The sequence below is a fragment of the Bubalus kerabau genome, chromosome 9 (genome assembly GCF_029407905.1).
Source record: "Bubalus kerabau isolate K-KA32 ecotype Philippines breed swamp buffalo chromosome 9, PCC_UOA_SB_1v2, whole genome shotgun sequence".
Lineage (NCBI taxonomy): Eukaryota > Metazoa > Chordata > Mammalia > Artiodactyla > Bovidae > Bubalus > Bubalus kerabau.
This window is the reverse complement of record NC_073632.1, coordinates 55,768,667-55,789,180: the sequence shown is the minus strand read 5'-3', so window position 1 is coordinate 55,789,180 and position 20,514 is coordinate 55,768,667. Positions and strand designations below refer to the sequence as shown.

Genomic DNA, 20,514 nt, shown 5'->3' with positions numbered 1-20,514 from the left:
AATGTTGTACTAGGGTATCTGCTATGTGCTATGACTCCAAAGAAGAAGGATCCTGTATATCTCTGTGACAGCCAAAGAAAAGTGTACAAAGTTAGGGAAAGATGAGCAGCAGATTATCTGGTTGAGGATGTTCAACCAGAAAATTGGAGAAAGTATGAAAACAGGGCTCTCCAGAGAAATAGAACTTCATAGTTTGTACTAATGGAATGTTAGTATACAGTCTGAGAAGTCTGTGATACGTTGAAGAAATGGACATCATTAGGAATTGAGCTTGTAGTCTATAGATTTATTATTTTGTTTTAGTCACTAGGTCATATCTTTTTTGCCATTCCAAAGTCTGTAGCCCACCAGGCTCTTCTGTCCATGGGATTTCCCAGGCAGTAATACTGGAGTTGGTTGGCATTTCCTTCTCCAGGGAATCTTCCCAACCCAGGGACTGAATCTGCATCTTCTGCATTGACAGGTGGATTCTTTACCACTAAGCCACCAGGGAAACTTGTTCAATAGCTTTAGAGCACCACTAAAAATATTTAAGCAGGAAAATGATGTTCATAGATTTCCAGTGTGGAAAGATCATAAGTTATCATGGAGAAATGATCATGTATGGCACTCATTTACTGTTCTGTGATTATGTTATGAGCTGGTAATTTGTTTTCAAGATGAGATTAATCTTTAATTTTTACGATTATCACTTGTGAGTTCTTCATACGCCTGTCAAATTGAGATATTTTTGATAGAATACCTTCAAAATAAAATACAAAGAGTGATGACCGTAACTTTACACTAGTTTAGCCTTTATCTAACAGGAAATCTGAAATGGGTCCCATGGAGTGTTTAGTTGCTATATATATTAAATTTTTCCTTTGAAATAAATATATTATAATTATTGCATATAGATTAAAGATATGTAGTTTAGGTTCATAAGAAATAATTGAAGGTAAAGTTGCAGGTATGCATGACCAGCTGTAAAGTGATTAATATTTTATTCATGTATGTAAATATTATATTTGATCTTCCCAGGTGATGTTAGTGGTAAAGAACCCACCTCCCAATTTGCGAGACACAAGATTGCAGGTTCAACCCCTGGATCAGGAATATCCCCTGGAGGAGGGCATGGCAAACTACTCCAGTATTCTTGCCTGGAGAATCCCATGGACAGAGGAGCCTGGTGGGCTATGGTCCATAGGGTTGCAAAGATTCAGACATGACTGAAGCAACTAAGCACACACTCTTGCACAAATGAGTGTGCCAGGTATTCTGCTAACAAAGCAGGAATAACCCCTGTCTTTATGAAATTTACAGCCTGTTACTGTAAATGAGCATTAAACAAATAGTCCCAGAAATTACTTTTAGTTACAAACTGAGACAAGTTCTATAGAGGAAAAGAACAGTGATGCTATGCTATTGTTTAATAGCACTGTTGACTGAATACAGCATAAAACTGGAGAATAGCAATGTAAAATTGAATCTGAAATGTAAATATAAAATTTAACTTAGCACATCTTAAAAACAAATATGAGAGAGGCAGTGTCCTAAGAGATAATAAAACCCATCTTTTACTGAGAAAAAAAGGCTCTAAGAAAATGTGGTCTAGTTCCAATATTATTGGAAGATTTTATCATGGAAATAATGGTAAAAAGAGATAAAGCTCTAAAAGCACCCAAAATATGTTGTGCATTTAGGGCACCCAACTCTCATCTCAGCATAGGAAGCAGGGAGCAATTTCATAAAATATAACATTGCCAGAAGCACTGTAATTTAAGAATGAAAGTTGATGGTTCCAGCAGATAGCCTCAGATCTTTTGTGCTAACAGTTCTTTCACTTATTAAGGCACTGACCAAGGGTCGCCTCTGATAGCTGATGGATGGCATAAAGATGTATGAACTTGTTTATCATCCTAACTTATCCTAGACGGTCAACACTAAAAGTGTGAAACTCATATGTTTATGAACTCTGTGTTCTACTGAATTTAATAAGAAACTGAGAAGATGTCAATATCAGAAGTTATACCTTAACATATTTTGACTATATCATAATGGATTTTTATAATTGATTCAATGTTTCATTCAAAAAGCATTGTTAAATGCTTACTTTGTGACAGGTACTGTGCTAGATGCTGGATGAAAAAAGATGAATAATGGATGGTTGATTACCTGTAACTGACAGGTAGCCTGATGTTTTAAGTTGTTATTTAAAGCACTTCAAGTATTTGGGTATGTGTCTTAGAAATACTTATCATATTAAACAGCTTCAAAATAGAGGAATAATTAAGGAATTATTGAAACTCTTTGAGTCAAATCATTGAAATTATATATACTTTGTGAATATAGTATAGTCACATACCCATACGATGTGTAAGTTACTATACTTCAGAAAGTGCACAGTATCTTGGAGAAATGACATGCTGTGCTAGAGGGAACCTAAAATTATGAGTAGTCTATTTCGTACAAATATCTTCCCAGACCCAAAGAGAACAAATACCAGGATGTTACCTAAATCTCTGTAATACACAGCTCATAATATCATTATGATGAGTTGAATAACTATGAAATATAAAACAAAGGACACTAAAGTCCTTTAGGAAGTGGACAGTGGGGATTTGTTATTATGAGAAACATAAATACCTAGCCAGCCTCTTACAATTTTAACAAAATATTTAAAGGATCTGGGTACTATTAGGAAAAATAAGACAGTGTATTTTCCTCCAGAATTGGTTTCATCAGTTCTGATATCCAGATAGATTTAAATAACTCATAACTATTATCACCCAAATGTGTTTTGTAAAGGGATTTAAAAGCCAGCTGTGAAGACATGTCCTAAAGTATTGTGATGTAGATTCTTATGAGCTGATGCTTCATGAAGCATATGAAGAGATGAAAAAGAACATACAAAAAATATGTGACTTGATCAGTAGTCCTGTGATGAGTAAATTCAAAGCTAAGACCTAACAAGAAACAGCTTATTTTTGACAGAGAGAGCTTATGTAGTAACAGTAGTAATTACTGTTATTGAAGGCAGTGCTTTTCAAATTGAGATTAAAACAAACTAATTGATGGGAACATTAATAGATAGGAAGAAAAAATTCTTCAATAAAACAAATGTAATCATTTAAGACATTTTTAAACTTTATCCTTCATTGGAGAGATAGCAGCCTTTTATTTTGCTAATGTATAAAGTATATTTACACAAAAGGTATATTTGTTATGGGGTATTCTTCAAGCTTATTTGAGTGATGAATTCTTTAAAAGTGAAACACAGATGTACACTTCCCAAAAAAGAAGTGTATGGGAAAAAGCCAGTTTAGGAAATATTGTTATAATAAGTTTTAGAAAGAGATTTTTTTTTAGAAAGAAAGAGTGGTTTTTTTCCCCCTGACCTTAGTAATCGATTAAAGCATGCAGAAGCCTAATTTGAAAGTAAAGACATTTTTGGCAGGATGGATGGGAGATTGCTGGTATATGGATATTGTGATTTTAAAATATTTCACTAAAGCATGATAGGTATTAGAAAATTTGCTGTGCAACTTTTAAAGAAAAGCTTTATATCCATTAATAAGCCTCTTCAAGAGTTAAAAGTAAAGCTAATTCCCTTTCTTTAATCTTTTCTATATTATATTTCCTGAATAAAATAAGGAAAATGTTTGGTACACACTTAAATTTGTATGTTTGTAAAGAGCATGAACAAAACAATCAAATGAGCAAATCGATAATTTATGTGTAGCAGATTTAAACTTTAGAACCAAGAATGTATAACTACATGTGTATTCCGTTCTATAAGAAACATCAAAGGATTGAAAGGAAGGGAAGGAGGGGGTGGAGGTGGGAGAGGAGGGAGAGAAAAGGAAAGGAAGTAGGAGGGGGAAGGAAGGAGAAGAAGGAAAGCAAACAGAGACAATGTATGAAAAAAGAGAAGGAAAGGTACAAGGAAGGTAGGGAGGAGGAAGGAGGGAAGAAAGTAAGAGAGAAGGGAGTCAACTCAATTTAGTAAACCCAGCAAGTTGGCTCAGAACTACTTGGTGAGATTTATATTAATTGTTTATAACAAATCACTGTTTATTTTCCTAAGGAGCTTTTAGTCTATTTGCTAGAAAGAATGTTCATGAAATTATAATTTTATGTAAAGTCCTTTGATCAAAATTTAACCTTTGGGGGCATTTGGAGACTAATTTTTTTTTTTTAATTGAGAAATTCTGAATAGGTGTGTTGTAGGTTTTATTTATGCACACATATATATTGCTGCTGTTTGTCACTCAAAAGTGCCTTTATGTCTTCTTGAGTTTTCTTTTGAGCCCTAGGCCTTCTCAAGGGACTTCACTATATAGTAATCATATGTCTGTTTTCCTTCCTTCCTTTCTTCCTCCTTCCCTTTCTTTCTCTCTCACTCTCCTTTTCTTTCATGTAAGGTAGAAATGGGATCCTTCAGCAACTTGAAAAAAGACCATTTTTAAACATAATTGTTCCTTACTGTCAGAATGGAGCATATGTTTAAACAACCAAAGAAAGTCTCATTGTAAGCAGGAATACAAATGAAATAAAAACCAGAAATTGCATAGTGAAAATCAGAGAGCTAAATTCAGCTTTAAGAGGTATTTGCCTTATCTCACATGGTGTTATTTTAAAAGTAACTTATATGCCAAAATCTTAATGTAGAGAATTTTAGACAAAATATTTCCTGGGATATAATAAACGTTTAAGTATCTGGGAACCCTGTGTTGAAATTCCCACAGATTTTTAAATAAAACTTGAACTGAAAATTATCTTTCCATACTTGATGTTACAATTTTTCAGATCTTTTTGTCAAACTTGTTTCTTCACAAGTTACCTGTTTACCTCTTAAGCATTTGAGGATTGACTTTTAGATGCAAAAGCATATGTTATATTAGATATATTTGCAATTTCCTCAGTAGTTTTCTAATCCAATTTAAGAGCCCTGTTGCAAAGGTACTCATCTTCCTTGAAGGCAAGCTTAAGGTACCTAACCCCAGCTTCTCACAGCTGCCACTCAATGGCCTCATAGTTTTTGTCTTGACAACCTATGGATTGAGGCTAGGTTCATACTTGAGCAAAACTTAGACTCTAACTAATGGCTGTTCACTTCATTAGAGTTAAGTGCATGGTTATTCATGTTGAAAGAAGATAAAATATACTTTTATTCATTGATCTCAATATCTCCTTGAAATTTTTCAACTAGATAAAGTTTCAAACCACTTTTGACTTTATTGGTATCTGCTAGAAATGCTTCCCAAGGACCATCAAATAACACACCAAAGAAGTAATGTCATTATTGATGAATTATTAGTTTTTAAAATAAGTCAATAATAGAATGGCAAAGCATTGCAGTGATTTAGTGTCATCGATTATATTATCTGTATTATTTCACCCTGTTACAAAACTCAAACTGAGGTATATTAGTTTTTCAGCTTTTATTCGAACTGATTTCTATTTACATATTATGTTTACACTGGAAACAAGTGTGGGGAGGTGTGCTAGCAACAGGACATTTTCATATTTACAATAAGTGCTGAGGATAAGCCCAACCAACAAGAAATGAAGATGTGTCCATCATTTGTTGAAAATTGGTTTACTTTTTTTTTTCATCTGTACCTTATTTTGAGAATGTAGTAGAGAATATGGTGTTTGAAAATATAGAATAAACATCATAATGCAATTCAGGAGTTTTGGTGAATTGGCAATAAAATAATATTCTTTCAGTTTTGCTCAGGATGAAAAATGACCTGCCTCAAAATATTACTTAAATAGATCAAGAATTTTCCATATTTCAAAGTCTACATTTCATGTCAGTATCCTCCAAACATTTGTTTATATTCAAGGCTATATTTTTATATTAGCCACCTATGGTCATTTCTCAGAGAAGGCAATGGCACCCCACTCCAGTACTCTTGCCTGGAAAATCCCATGGATGGAGGAGCCTGATAGGCTGCAGTCCATGGGGTCGCGAAGAGTCAGACATGACTGAGCGACTTCACTTTCACTTTACACTTTCCTGCATTGGAGAAGAAAAGGGCAACCCACTCCAGTGTTCTTGCCTGGAGAATCCCAGGGATAGGGGAGCCTGGTGGCTGCGGTCTACGGGGTCACACAGAGTCAGACACAACTGAAGTGGTTTAGCAGCAGCATGGTCATTTCTATAAGTACTAAATGTACAAAATTTGTTTCAGATGCTATTTTTCCAATGGAAGGATATATTTGATAACCTAAAATGATTTTTTCTCAATCAATGTTTATGTTGCCCAGGACATACATGATTAATCAGAATGGTAATTCAGAGTACATGTGACTTTAAAGCTGGTTCTAGACTAGATGTAATGAATTAATGAAAACTGGATAGCCAAACAAGATGACCTTCATTTATATTTTTTAAATACATGCCAGAGAAGACTAAATACACCCCATTGTCACTCTTACAGTATGTTAGAGTTTATAATCTACTTAGGAAAATAGATCACATCTTAAAAGGTAAATAATAGTGACACTTAATGACCTAAGCTGAGTCTCCAGTAAATGATCAAGGTAGAAAATAGTATGCACCAGGCTAATCCACTGAAATCTGAAGGGCTAAGGGGAAGAATTTAAACTGAGCATCTTCATCAGAGTAGTATTTGGAAGAGGACAGAGGAAGGAAACTAAGGAGAATAAATTTTCCTACCATAATTAGATTTTGCATAGTTAAAAAAATAAATTAGTTCTAATTATAGGAATGGATAATGCACCTTTTAGGAAGATAGTGAAAAAGATATATAGAAGCCGTGTACTTAAACATTTCTTCTACATAAATTGAGGATTACGTTAAGGAAACAGCTTTCTACCTGGACTTGGTATACCTTCACTCCAACTTTTCAATTAGGTACTAACTTTTCATGATTTTCCTTGTATGTCTGCTTTTTAGCTTGCCTGTTCTTGCTAAAAGAGCAGTGCTGAATTAGTCCTGTTATACTAATCAAGTAAAAAGAAGACATATAGTGCTGTTCCTTATGGGGCAAAATAGTTTCCAGATCAGGTTTTTAATTGCTCTTAGCCAAAATAATCTTTAGGTATATATGCAGAAATATTTAATTCAAGACAAAATCACTGACAACATGGAATGCAAGCTGAAATCAGTATGTTTCTACAAGCAGAAAAAAACACTGATGATGAATTTGTGCAGAAAACTGTAATGTGCAGTGTTTAGGAAAGATTAGAGTTTAGGAATGATTAAACACTAATAACAGACTATTTTCTGGAGGAGAGAAAGCAATAAGACTGATCCTTTGGGACAGATGTTGAAAGATGCATATAGTTCAGTATTATTCCATGCTTTGGGGCAACCAATTAGAAAAGTTATTACTTATCATATAACACTAATGCAGATGAACATCTACCCCCATTAGCATATATACTAAATTTCATTTATACTGTTGCTTACAATTAAAGTAATATTTCTTTCCAAAGTGTAAAATGATAAACAAACAACCAAAAAAAAATCTTACAACGTGTCACCATGATGATTTTTGAATGATCCAAGTCTGTACAAACCATTACTTCTGGTATTTGTCTCAAATAACAAATATAAATCATTACTATCTGCAAAATGTTAACTGCTCCTTCCAGCTGAGCTATTTCAAATCATAAAATGTATTGCTGTAAAAGTGCTGCACTCAATATGTCAGGAAATTTGGACAACTCAGCAGTGGCCACAGGACTGGAAAAAATCAGTTTACATTCCAATCCCAAAGAAAAGCAGTGCCAAAGAACGTTTAAACTACCACATAATTGTACTCATCTCACACACTAGCAAAATAACACTCAAAATTCTCCAAATTAGGCTTCAACAGTACATGAACTGAGAAATTCCAGGTGTTCAAACTGGATTTAGAAAAGACAGAGGAACCAGAGGTCAAGATGCCAACATGTGTTGGATCATAGAAAAAGCAAAAACATTCCCCCCAAAATCTGCTTCTCTTTCATTGACTGTGCTAAAGCCATTGACTGTGTAGATCACAATAAACTGTGGAAAATACTTCAAGAGATGGGAATACTAGACCACCTTACATGCCTCCTGAGAAGTCTGCATGCAGGTCAAGAATAAATAGTTAGACTCGAACATGGAGCAATAAACAGGTTCCAAATTGGGAAAGGAGTACATCAAAGTTGTATATTGTCAACTTGCTTATTGAACTTATATTATATGCAGAGTATAACATGAAAAATGCCAGACTAGATGAGGCACAAGCTGGAAACAAGATTACAGGAAGACATATCAATAACTCCATATATGCAGATGACACCACAATTATGGCAGATAGCAAACAGGAACTGAGGAGCTTCTTGATGAACATGAAAAAGCTGGCTTAAAACTCAACATTCAAAAAATGAAGATTATGGCATCTGGTCCTATTAGTTCAGTTCAGTTCAGTTCAGTTCAGTTGCTCAGTTGTGTCCGACTCTTTGCGACCCCATGGACTGCAGCACTCCACACCTCCTTGTCCATCACCAGCTCCCGGAGTTTACCCAAACTCATGTCCACTGAATCAGTGATGCCATCCAACCATCTCATCCTCTGTCATCCACTTCTCCTCCTGCCTTCAATCTTTGCCAGCATCAGGGACTGCTCCAGTAAGTCAATTCCTTGCATAAGGTGACCAAAGTATTGGAACTTCATCTTCAGCATCAGTCCTTCCAATGAATATTTAGGACTTCCTTTAGGATTGACTGGTTTGATCTCCTTGCTGTCCAAGGGACTCTCAAGAGTCTTCTGCAACACCACAGTTCAAAAGCATCAATTCTTTGGTGCTCAGCTTTCTTTATAGTCCCACTATCACATCCATACATGACTACTGGAAAAAAAAAACAAAAAACAAAAAAACATAGCTTTGGAACTTCATGGTTTACGTATAGCTGAAGCGTGGCTTGGAGAATTTTGAACATTACTTTACTAGTGTGTGAGATGAGTGCAATTGTGTGGGAGTTTGAGCATTCTTTGGCATTGCCTTTCTTTGGGTTTGGAAGGAAAACTGACCTTTTCCAGTCCTGTGGCCACTGCTGAGTTTTCCAAATTTGTTGGCATATTGACTGCAGCACTTTCACAGCATCACCTTTTAGGATTTGATAGCTCAGCTGGAATTCCATCACCTCCATTAGCTTTGTTCATAGTGATGCTTCTTAAGGTCCACTTGACTTTGCATTCCAGGATGTCAGGCTCTAGGTGAGTGATCACACCTCCTTAATTATCTGGGCCGTGAAGATCTTTTTTGTACAGTTCTTTGTATTCTTGCCATCTCTTCTTAATATCTTCTGCTTCTGTTAGGTCCATACCATTTCTGTCCTTTATCGTGCCCATCTTTGCATAAAATGTTTCCTTGGTATCTCTACTTTTCTTGAAGAGATTACTATTCTTTCCCATTATATTGTTTTCCTCTATTTCTTTGCACTGATCACTGAGGAAGGCTTTCTTATCTCTCTTTGATATTCTTTGGTACTCTGCATTCAGATGCTTATATCTTTCCTTTTCTCTTTTGCTTTTCACTTCTCTTCTTTTCACAGCTATTAGTAAGGCCTCCCCAGACAGCCATTTTGCTTTTTTGCATTTCTTTTTCTTGGGGATGATTTTGATCCTTGTCTCCTGTACAATGTCACGAACCTCCATCCATAGTTCATCCAGTCCCATCACCTCATGGAAATAGATAGGGAAACAATGGAAACAGTGAGAGACTTAATTTTCTTGGGCTCCAAAATCACTGCAGATTGTGACTGCAGCGTTGAAATTAAAAGATGCTTGCTTCTTGGAAGAAAAGCTATGACCAACCTAGACAGAATATTAAAAAGCAGGGACATTACTTTATCAACAAAGGTAGGTCCATATTGTCAAAGCTATGGTTTTTCAGTAGTCTTGTGTGGATGTGAGAGCTGGACTATAAAGAAAGCTGAGCATCGAAGAATTGATGCTTTTGAGAAGACCCTTGAGAGTCCCTTGGACAGGAGATCAAACCAGTCAATCCTAAAGGAAATCAACCCTGAATATTCCCTGGAAGGACTGGTGCTGAAGCAGAAGCTTCAGTACTTTGGCCACCTTATGTGAAGAACTGACTCATTGGAAAAGACCCTTATGCTGGGAAAGATTGAAGGCAGGAGGATAGGGGGATGACAGAGGATGAGGTGGCTGACCGATGACAGACAGACTTGATGGGCATGAGTTTGAGCAAGCTCCAGGAGTTGGTGATGGACAGGGAAGCCTGGAGTGCTGCAGTCGGTGCGGTCGCAAAGAATCGGACATGACTGAGTGACTGAACTGAACTGAACAGAACTTGTTAATCATGACTGCTTCAAATTGTTGCAACTTAATCATGGGAAACACCATTTTTTGCACAACTTTCCTAAAAACCGAGGTTACCATTTTATCAAAGCCCTGTTTTCAGTGTTGAATGATTTCTAGCCATTAACTAAATATCCTTGCCCTCTCTGCATTTCTTTTTTGTAGATTTCTACTTACCATTTATTATTTTCCCAATTCTCTGAGTTGAGCCTGCATTTAGCAAGAGATATTTTCCTCTTTCAAAATAAAATGTATTTTAACCTTCAAAATCAGAAAGGCCACCACCTCTATTTATTTTGTTAAGCTTGTATTATGTACCATTTCCAGTTGATTTTTTCCTGCTGAAAATAAATAGTGGCATATCTCACAGCATTTGGAAAGAGCTCTGTTCTTTCATCATGTTAACCTTTAATTATGAAATTCTGGTTTCCTGGAAAGCATTAACAAACTCTCTCTTTTCTTAGGTTCTCCATATAGAGACAAAATCACCATAGCAATTCTTCAGCTGCAAGAAGAAGGCAAGCTGCACATGATGAAGGAGAAGTGGTGGAGGGGCAATGGGTGTCCAGAAGAGGAGAGCAAGGAGGCCAGTGCCCTGGGGGTTCAAAATATTGGTGGCATCTTCATTGTTCTGGCAGCCGGCTTGGTGCTCTCTGTTTTTGTGGCAGTGGGAGAGTTTTTATACAAATCCAAAAAAAACGCTCAATTGGAAAAGGTAAATGTCACTTTTTTGCAACTTAAAACAATTGTTGTTATAATAAAGCCAACTATTTTTTATCTTGCCAACCAAGGGTAATACTTAGAACTGTGACTGTTAACGATCTTCTGTCACTCGTTATATACAAAGGTTCATAGAACTCAGGATTAACTTTGTGCTTTTAATTTAAAGGTAATATTTTTAATTGAACTGTTTCAGAACCAGCAACTATTTTCCCTCTTATTAAACTCTGAAATTGGAAAAACTTTTGCTATTTGAAGTTCACTGAGATTAGTTTACTGGAAGAATATAATTAATGAAGTAAAACTCAGAAACTGTTATATGAAGAAAAAAATTTTCTCTGCAGTTAAGTGCTTTAAGATATGATACTCATTAATAGTTTCAAGTTAGAAAGTAAATATAATTCTTATTTGAAGATTTTTGCTGCCAATACATTTCTATTTGAACAATCTGAAAGCACATTGTGGAAATTTTAATGGATATTCTACATTAATGAATATATGAGAATATTGTAGGTTTCTTCTTTGCCACTTAATATTATTCTTAGTGCATCTTTTATTGTTTTGCACTTGAGTCTTCAGAAGAATATATATAAACCTCAAAATATTGAGATTATTGCAATTTTCCTTAGGATTTTAATATATTTAATCTTTGAACAAATATCTTTACATTCTATTCTTTAAAAAGTTTGTGAACCTAGTTCATATTATACATTTCTAGTGCTATAATTCCATTAGTTCTATAAATATAAGAACGGATATTTATAGAGAAATCTTTCTGATAGTATGTGCTACTTTTAATATAAATGTATGACTCAGAACATAAAATTTGGCTTTAAAATTTTTAAGCCTTTTGGAACTTAGACTTTTAGTATATAAACACCTCTTCTGTTTATAACTGAAAAGGAGTTTTTTAGATCTTAATTTTTAGATGCTGCATCAGGTGAGATTATATTGCTTTAAATATTTAATGGTTTATAAACATTTATTGGTAAATATAAAAGTAGAAATATGATATTTCCTCCATATTTAATAATTTATGATACAGTTATCTTTTCTGAAATCAAAATTCTGGGTACAGCATCCCTACATTTTACTTCACTTAATAACTAAATTCGATTTACTTCACTTAATTTAATTAAGAAAGGTAATTAATTCCTTGAAATAGTGTTAAATGACTATTCAGATAGTACCATTCTATGAGTAAAATAACCAATTAAAAAGCTTGAGAAATTTGGACAAGTATATGATTTATTTAATGGCTGTATCTGCTGATCTGACTAAATCAAATATCTTTTGCCACAGGTGTGACTGAAAATTAGGTCTAAGTACACTTTTTATATTATGATTTTATTACGATGTCAAAATGAGTTTTGGGGTCAAATCCTAAGAACTAATCAAAGATGAAAGTTATTAAGTCTTCAATTTTCATATTTACTATGAGTTATCAACAAATGTGATATTTGGTTAGTTAATGCTTAAAATGAGTCCCAAAGTAATATAAGGAACTTAGGTTGTCTAGTTAGAACTTCACATCATCCATATGCAGTAGTTTTCTTTCACTTATAGCTCTGGTTTAAAATAAAACACATAATCTCTTGACAGCATATGATAGTCTATTGCCCTTTTCTCTTTGTATCCTGTTTGTATGATTTACCTGGGCCTTGTCTCTATGTACAATTATTTTATAGCATTAAGGTGTTTTTAAAGGACATGGGGATTTACTTTTTGTACAATCACCTTTATTGTTCTTATAAATAACTAGTTTAGTTGAATTTTTCACATATCAACCAGTTCTCAATTTCTGTGGATTTCTATTACCTTCTTAAACATTAGAAAGTTGGAATCAATTGACCTATTTGGGCTGAAGCAGATAAAATATTATATTGGAAAAAAAGAGCTGTTTTGATAGGACATGAGCATATGAATCACATCCTCTGATTTCAACGTCTCCACAAAGCTTCCATAATGAAGTTCAAATTCTCTAGCTTCTCAGAGGAGACATTTCAGGTTCTCTCTCTGTTCATCTTTGTAGTTTCATATTTTGCTTCTCCCCAATTTGTGCTTGTACTATAACCACACTAAATTGCTTTCTATTTTCCAAAGCCAGCCATTTTTTAAAATACTCTTACCATTTGACCTGAGCAACCTTTGTCCATTTTTCTACCTGGCAAATTCCTACTAGTCATTTTAGATTAGGGATGCAGGACTAGGCATCAACTTGCCAAGAAGGGTTTTCCTAATCAACAGGTATAATGAATCTTGTACAGTTCAGTTCAGTTCAGTCACTCAGTCGGGTACAACACTTTGTGACCCCATGAATTGCAGCATGCCAGGCCTCCATGTCCATCACCAACTCCCAGAGTTCAACCAGACTCACATCCATCGAGTCGGCGATGCCATCCAGCCATCTCATCCTCCGTCGCCCCCTTCTCCTCCTGCCCCCAATCCCTCCCAGCATCAGAGTCTTTTCCAGTAAGTCAACTCTTCACATGAGATGGCCAAAGTACTGGAGTTTCAGCTTTAACATCATTCCTTCCAAAGAAAACCCAGGGCTGATCTCCTTTAGAATGGACTGGTTGGATCTCCTTGCAGTCCAAGGGACTCTCAAGAGTCTTCTCCAACACCACAGTTCAACAGCATCAATTCTTCGGCGCTCAGCCTTCTTCACAGTCCAACTCTCACATCCATACATGACCACAGGAAAAAACATGGCCTTGACTAGATGAACCTTTGTTGGCAAAGTAATGTCTCTGCTTTTGAATATGCTATCTAGGTTGGTCATAACTTTCCTTCCAAGGAGTCTTAATTTCATGGCTGCAGTCACCATCTGCAGTGATTTTGGAGCCCAAAAAAATAAAGTCTGACACTGTTTCCCCATCTATTTCCCATGAAGTGATGGGACCAGATGCCATGATCTTCGTTTTCTGAATGGTGAGCTTTAAGCCAACTTTTTTACTCTCCTCTTTCACTTTCATCAAGAGGCTTTTTAGTTCCTCTTCACTTTCTGCCATAAGGGTGGTGTCATCTGCATATCTGAGGTTATTGATATTTCTCCCAGCAATCTTGATTCCAGCTTGTGTTTCTTCCAGTCCAGCGTTTCTCATGATGTACTCTGCATATAAGTTAAATAAGCAGGGTGACAATATACAGCCTTGATGTAGTCCTTTTCCTATTTGGAACCAGTCTGTTGTTCCATGTCCAGTTCTAACTGTTGCTTCCTGACCTGCATACAGGGCACAACTATTTCCACAAGGTGGTGTTAGATTTTTATTTTCTATTACAATGAAATTGCCAACATCCGCTGGATCATCAAAAAAGAAAGAGAGTTCCAGAAAAACATCTACTTCTGCTTTATTGACTATGCCAAAGCCTTTGATTGTGTGGATCACAGCAAACTGTGGAAAATTCTTAAAGACATGGGAATACCAGTCCACCTAACCTGCCTCCTGAGAAATGTGTATACAGGTCAAGAAGCAACAGTTAGAATGGGACATGGAACAATAGACTGGTTCCAAATCAGGAAAGGACTACATCAAGGCTGCATGTTGTCACCCTGCTTATTTAATGTATATGCAGAGTACATCATGTGAAATGCCAGGGTGGATGAAGCACAAGCTGGAATCAATTGCCGGGAGAAATATCAATAACCTTAGATATGCAGATGACACCACCTTTATGGCAGAGAGCAAAGAAGAACTAAAGAGCCTTTTGATGAAAGTGAAAGAGGAGAGTGAAAAAGTTGTCTTAAAACTCAGCATTCAAAAAACTAAGATTATGGCATCCAGTACAATCACTTCATGGTAAATAGATGGGAAAACAATGGAAACAGTGAGAGACTTTATTTTTTAGGGGGCTCCAAAATCACTGCAGATGGTGACTGCAACCATGAAATTAAAAGATGCTTGCTCCTTGGAAGAAAAGCTATGATCAACCTAGACAGCATATTAAAAGGTAGAGATATTACTTTGTCAACAAAGGTCCATCTCCAAAAGTTATGGTTTTTCCAGTAGTCATGTATGGATGTGAGAGTTGGACTATAAAGAAAGCTGAGCACTGAAGAATTGATGCTTTTAAACTGTGTTCTTGGAGAAGACTCTTGAGAGTCTCTTGGACTGCAAAGAGATTAAACCATTAGTCCATCCTAAAGGAAATCAGTCCTGAATATTCATTGGAAGGACTGGTTCTGAAGCTGAAGCTTCAATACTTTGGCCACCTGATGCGAAGAACTGACTCATTGGAAAAGACCCTGATGTTGGGAAAGATTTAATGCAGGAGGAGAAGGGGGCAACAGAGGATGCAATGGTTGGAAGTCATCACCAATTAGATGGACATGAGTTTAAGCAAACTCCGGGAGTTGGTGATGGACAGGTAAGCCTGGCATGATGCAGTCCATGGAGTCACAAAGAGTTGGACACAACTGAGCGACTGAACTGAACTGATTAAAAAAAAAAAATATGACTCTATCTGTACATCTCATTTTTTAAAAAAAGCTTCAGTTCAGTTCAGTTCAGTTGCTCAGTCCTGTCCGACTCTTTGCGACCCCATGAATCACAGCATGCCAGGCCTCCCTGTCCATCACCATCTCCCGGAGTTCACTCAAACTCACGTCCATCAAGTTGGTGATGCCATCCAGCCATCTCATCCTCTGTCGTCCCCTTTTCCTCCTGCCCCCAATCCCTCCCAGCATCTGGGCCCATCACTTCATGGGAAATAGATGGGGAAACAGTGTCAGACTTTATTTTTGGGGGCTCCAAAATCACTGCAGATGGTGACTGCAGCCATGAAATTAAAAGACGCTTACTCCTGGAAGGAAAGTTATGACCAACCTAGATAGCATATTGAAAAGCAGAGACATCACTTTGCCAACAAAGGTTCATCTAGTCAAGGCTATGGTTTTTCCTGTGGTCATGTATGGATGCGAGAGTTGGACTGTGAAGAAAGCTGAGTGCCGAAGAATTGATGCTTTTGAACTGTGGTGTTGGAGAAGACTCTTTAGAGTCCCTTGGACTGCAAGGAGATCCAACCAGTCCATTCTAAAGGCGATCAGCCCTGGGTGTTCTTTGGAAGGAATGATGCTAAAAAAGCTTAGCTAACTTCAGAAACTATCCTCATTCCAAGAATATTTGCTACCCCTTGAGAAAGTTGGGAATGAGTTTTATCCATTTCAAACAAGGTCCATTCTTTCCTTTGCGAAGCCTTTGATGAGAGTTCTCCCTTGAAAGTGAAAGTGAAAGTGAAAGTGAAAGTGTAGTCGCTCAGTCCTGTGCAGCTCTTTGTGACCCCATGGACTGTAGCCTGCCAGGCTCCTCTGTCCATGAAATTCTCTAGGCAAGAATACTGGAGTGGATTGCCTTTTCCTTCTCCAAGGGATTTTCCTCACCCAGGGATCAAAGCTAGGTCTTCCTCTTGGCAGGCAGATTCTTTACCATCTGAGCCATAAGGGAAACTTAGCTCACTATTTTATTCAAATTTGCTGATTTCTGTGGGGGGTTGGGGGAGGAATCTCTCTTTCCGTATTAGATTCTTACCTGTTAATTCCTTTAGGAAAAAGGACTAGTGAGTTTGATGTATCTCCATATCTCAGACAGTTTCTGTTGGCGTAAGACTCTTCCTTTTTATATTTCTCTCTGTTTTTCTCCTCCCTTCCTTTTTTCTTTCTTTACCTGTTAAATAATGAAACTGATTCCAGAAACTTAGAAAAGTTGATCATAAACAATAAAAAAGAACTATGTTTTCACATAATTCAAAAGAAATATGTTTATAAAGTAAATAAATAATAGGTTTATTAGATGTTATATATTGTATTTATTGTGATAAATTATGTTGTTGAGCTCCATTCCTCTTCATTTTTCCTGAGAAAAATATTTTACTTTGTTGGGTGATATGGTTTAACACCTTAGTTAATTTATTAAAATTAGCTGTGAAATAGTCCTAGATTTTATTGTAAAATATGCATGTGAGTATACAGAAATTTATTTTATTTGCACTTAAGATTTGTGTCTTTAATTGAGATTTTTAGATTTTAAAACCAAAGTAAATATTTTTAAAATTATTCATTTAGTCAATAATTATTTATTGAGAACCAAGTGTGCAATGAATTTTATTTGCACTTTGGAAGTAAGCAAGTATATATTATTCATAATTCCAGCTCCCAAATACTTTATCTCTTACCTCTTTTTCTTTCTCCATTTTATTTCTTCTTTCTTTAATTCATAATATTCTAGTATTTTTAAAAAGAACAAATGAAAATTTCTATCTTTATCTAAATAAGCTGGTAGATATGATATACATGCAATCTACTTGAAAATGAAGTTTATTTATAAAGTTTATGGATAACTAATATATTACCTTTCAAGTCTTATCTCTGATAATGATAATAAAATTAGTGATTATTATTAAAGGTGAAAATAATATGTCTTTTATAGTATATATATATTTTGTAAGATATTAAAGGATCACACTTTATAGTCTTAATGACTATAATGTTTTTATATTTCTGAACTATTTTAGAATTAAGTGTACTATAAGAATGTTATTTTTAAATGAGGGCAGGTTAAACTAAAAAGAGAATATAATGCTGAAATATGTAGACCTTATAAAAATACAAAAATTATAAGTTGCATTCCTTTCCAATAACCACAAGATGGTGTATTATAATTTTTAAAATACTTAGTGGTTTTAATTTTGATGCAAATATTAATGCCTCAAGGACATATTGCTTTTCACATTTATTCAAACTTGTAAACTAAATAGATGTTTTTCTTTTTTTGATGGTTTTCACCATATAACCTGGCCATTATGAAAGTTACTTAAATATTTTTCCATTTTGAACATGTTTGAAAAACAACTAATCAACATGTGCATTTTCTAATTTTCTTTTTGCCTTATATTTTCCTTGCTTTTAAAAACATTAGTACTTGAGGTTCATTCAGTAAGCAATTCAAAAAATTGTTGCATATCTTAGGCAATTATCAATGCATTTCAGGTAACATAGATTTGTTTGAAATAGTCTGTGTTTACCTTTTAAATCTTACTTATAACTGAAAAAACTTGCTTAATATTTATAATTTTAATTTCTCTGGTAATATATTTTTATGATAATACATTGATTTTTGTAAGTATGAGTTATAAATTGCTGTACTAATTTTTATAATACTATTTTATGATCATTATTGTTTATTAATTTATGTTTGGAATTATTAATCATTTCTTAAATTTTTGAATATTTTCACTTTTAAAAGCTATATATAATTCTGCCTTCTTTTGATTTCCAATGAGAATGGTAATATAACTTACATAGTTGCACCTTTTGTTTCTGTGTGATACATCTATAAATAGATTTATTTCCATGTAACTGAAATAGATTTGCCTGTACAAACTGTTCCTTATTGAACATCAGGTTGAATATGAATCTTTGCATTTCTTGATATGAAAATATAATAAAATATTCCCTTTCTATTATTTAAGCATAAAGAAAATACAGTAAATATATCTTAGAAATAAAAATATATAAATTATTGCTGGATATTGAATTTCTAAGCTACATTCCATGTCTTGGATACATATTTTGTGCTTTCCTGCAAGGTGATTAAAGTACATTTTAAGAGCTGTTTTGTACAGTTGTTTTTCAGGACATAGTACATTTTAGTGTACATAGTCGTTTGTATTATAGAACACTGGTAAATCTTATCAACAATAATCTTTATATAATGTGGTGATTTTCAGTCATTGAAAATTCAAAAAAAGTGTTGTGGGCGCATAGAATGTTCTTCAGTGTATAGTTGAATAAGAAATGTAGAAGGCAGTTGTAACTCATAGAAGGACAAATGAATGAAACAAGGCAATATGAGGAATAAGAAGAAAATCATAGTGGTTTAATTTAAACTTGCAAGACTAGAGATTCTGTATGAAAGATTATTCAGAGGAAAAATACTTTTCAAAGCTGGCTGAATCTGTATTTCATGGAATCAGGAGAATTAAAACAAGTTGTTTATAAATCCTTATGCACAAATTGCTTCCAGAATGCTGAAGAATTAGTTCTAACAGAAGTAATGCTTCACAAAAGAAGACATTTATTGGAGAAGATATATGAAAGCAAACATTGTCCTAAATCATCAGTAAAAATTTTATTACAATATTTACATTTTTCCAAATAATACTTACTTACAAACCATGGAATATTTGTACTTTTCATATAGGGAGTTTGTATTTAATATATGGAGTTTTAACTGTTAACTTTCTAAGTACATTTTTAATTTAAAATCTAGCTATAAAGCATGTTGCTACTCAAAAGTTAAAAGTGGCAAATAAACTTTGGACAAAACTGTATTTTGTCTTGTTTTTATGTTACTGCCTTTCTCTGAAAGCAAAGCATCTCTCAATTTCCACTAATAACCTCTATAGGGACTAACTGGATGGCTCAAAAAAAAAAAAAAAACTTTTTATAAATAAATATAAAATAACACTTCAATTGCCAATCTTCCTTTTGCTCACTAAGTAGTTGCAAATCAGCAAAACGAGTTTTAGGTCATTTGTTTATGATAACTCATACTCTTTTAATGCCCATAATGTTTTAAAACAAGATTATAGCTGGTTTTCATAAATGACTTTAGAATTTTTAAAGTAGTACAAAGTTACTCTGAGAGCTATGCAAAGATTATTATCCATATTGAGCAGAAGAGGATAAGTATATCAAGGGTCAAGTATGTTTCTCAAGTTGAAATATGCCTATTCTGTTTACACCACAGAACACTACAGGACGTGGAAGGAGAACATTTAGCTATTTTTCTTGGCAGGTTTTATCCCAGATGTTGTATTGACAAAACGTATGGAGTGGGAGTTTGAGTTAGATAAACAGACTGGGCTTTGATCGTGAGCCCTGTATAGTTATTTCACTTTCCTGGACATTAAGCATGAGTTTTGAAATTTAAAAAAAAAAGGAAAGACTTGGAATCATTCTTCAAGTGTGTTCAACTTTGTGTTATATTAATCTTTCTATATATCTTTTAAATAAATGGATGGGTTACAAATACACCATAAATGAAAATGCTTTAGAAGTTAACATAGTTAACATATATAGAGCTTTTTGCATGTCTGGCATATACTAAGAAGCTTTCATTATAATATAATTATTATTTTTATTTATAAAACTGATACATTTTAACTGCTGTACTTTAAAGGAAAGAGAGCTTTCCTGGAATTAAGCATTAGTTATTTGGATGTTACATACTTTGTTGAAAAATTGTTATTATTATGACTACTGGCAAGAATATGATTAACATTGCTTTTTCTTAAAATTCATTTCACAGCTGTATTGACTAAAATGGTGTTGAAGCTTGTCAGACCTAATTTATTGATTTTTCTAACTTAAGTAAGGGAAGTGTAAAAATGTATAATGATGCCCCATTTTTCTCTGTCTCATTTATTTGCAAAATGCAATATAAAGTTATTCAGTAAGAGTCAAGGTTTCTGAGAATATTTTAATC

The 20,514-nt window shown here is 34.5% G+C and overlaps 1 protein-coding gene across 11 annotated transcripts in view; it reads left to right on the top strand.

Annotated features, from left to right (window-relative positions):
* Positions 1-20,514, top strand: part of GRIK2 (glutamate ionotropic receptor kainate type subunit 2) — a 753,908-nt gene that overhangs the window by 725,544 nt on the left and 7,850 nt on the right. For all 11 annotated transcript variants that reach the window (XM_055535376.1, XM_055535384.1, XM_055535379.1 and 8 more), the window contains one exon: positions 10,774-11,024. In XM_055535376.1, coding sequence (XP_055391351.1) covers positions 10,774-11,024 — 251 coding nt within the window. The remainder of the gene's footprint in view (positions 1-10,773; positions 11,025-20,514) is intronic.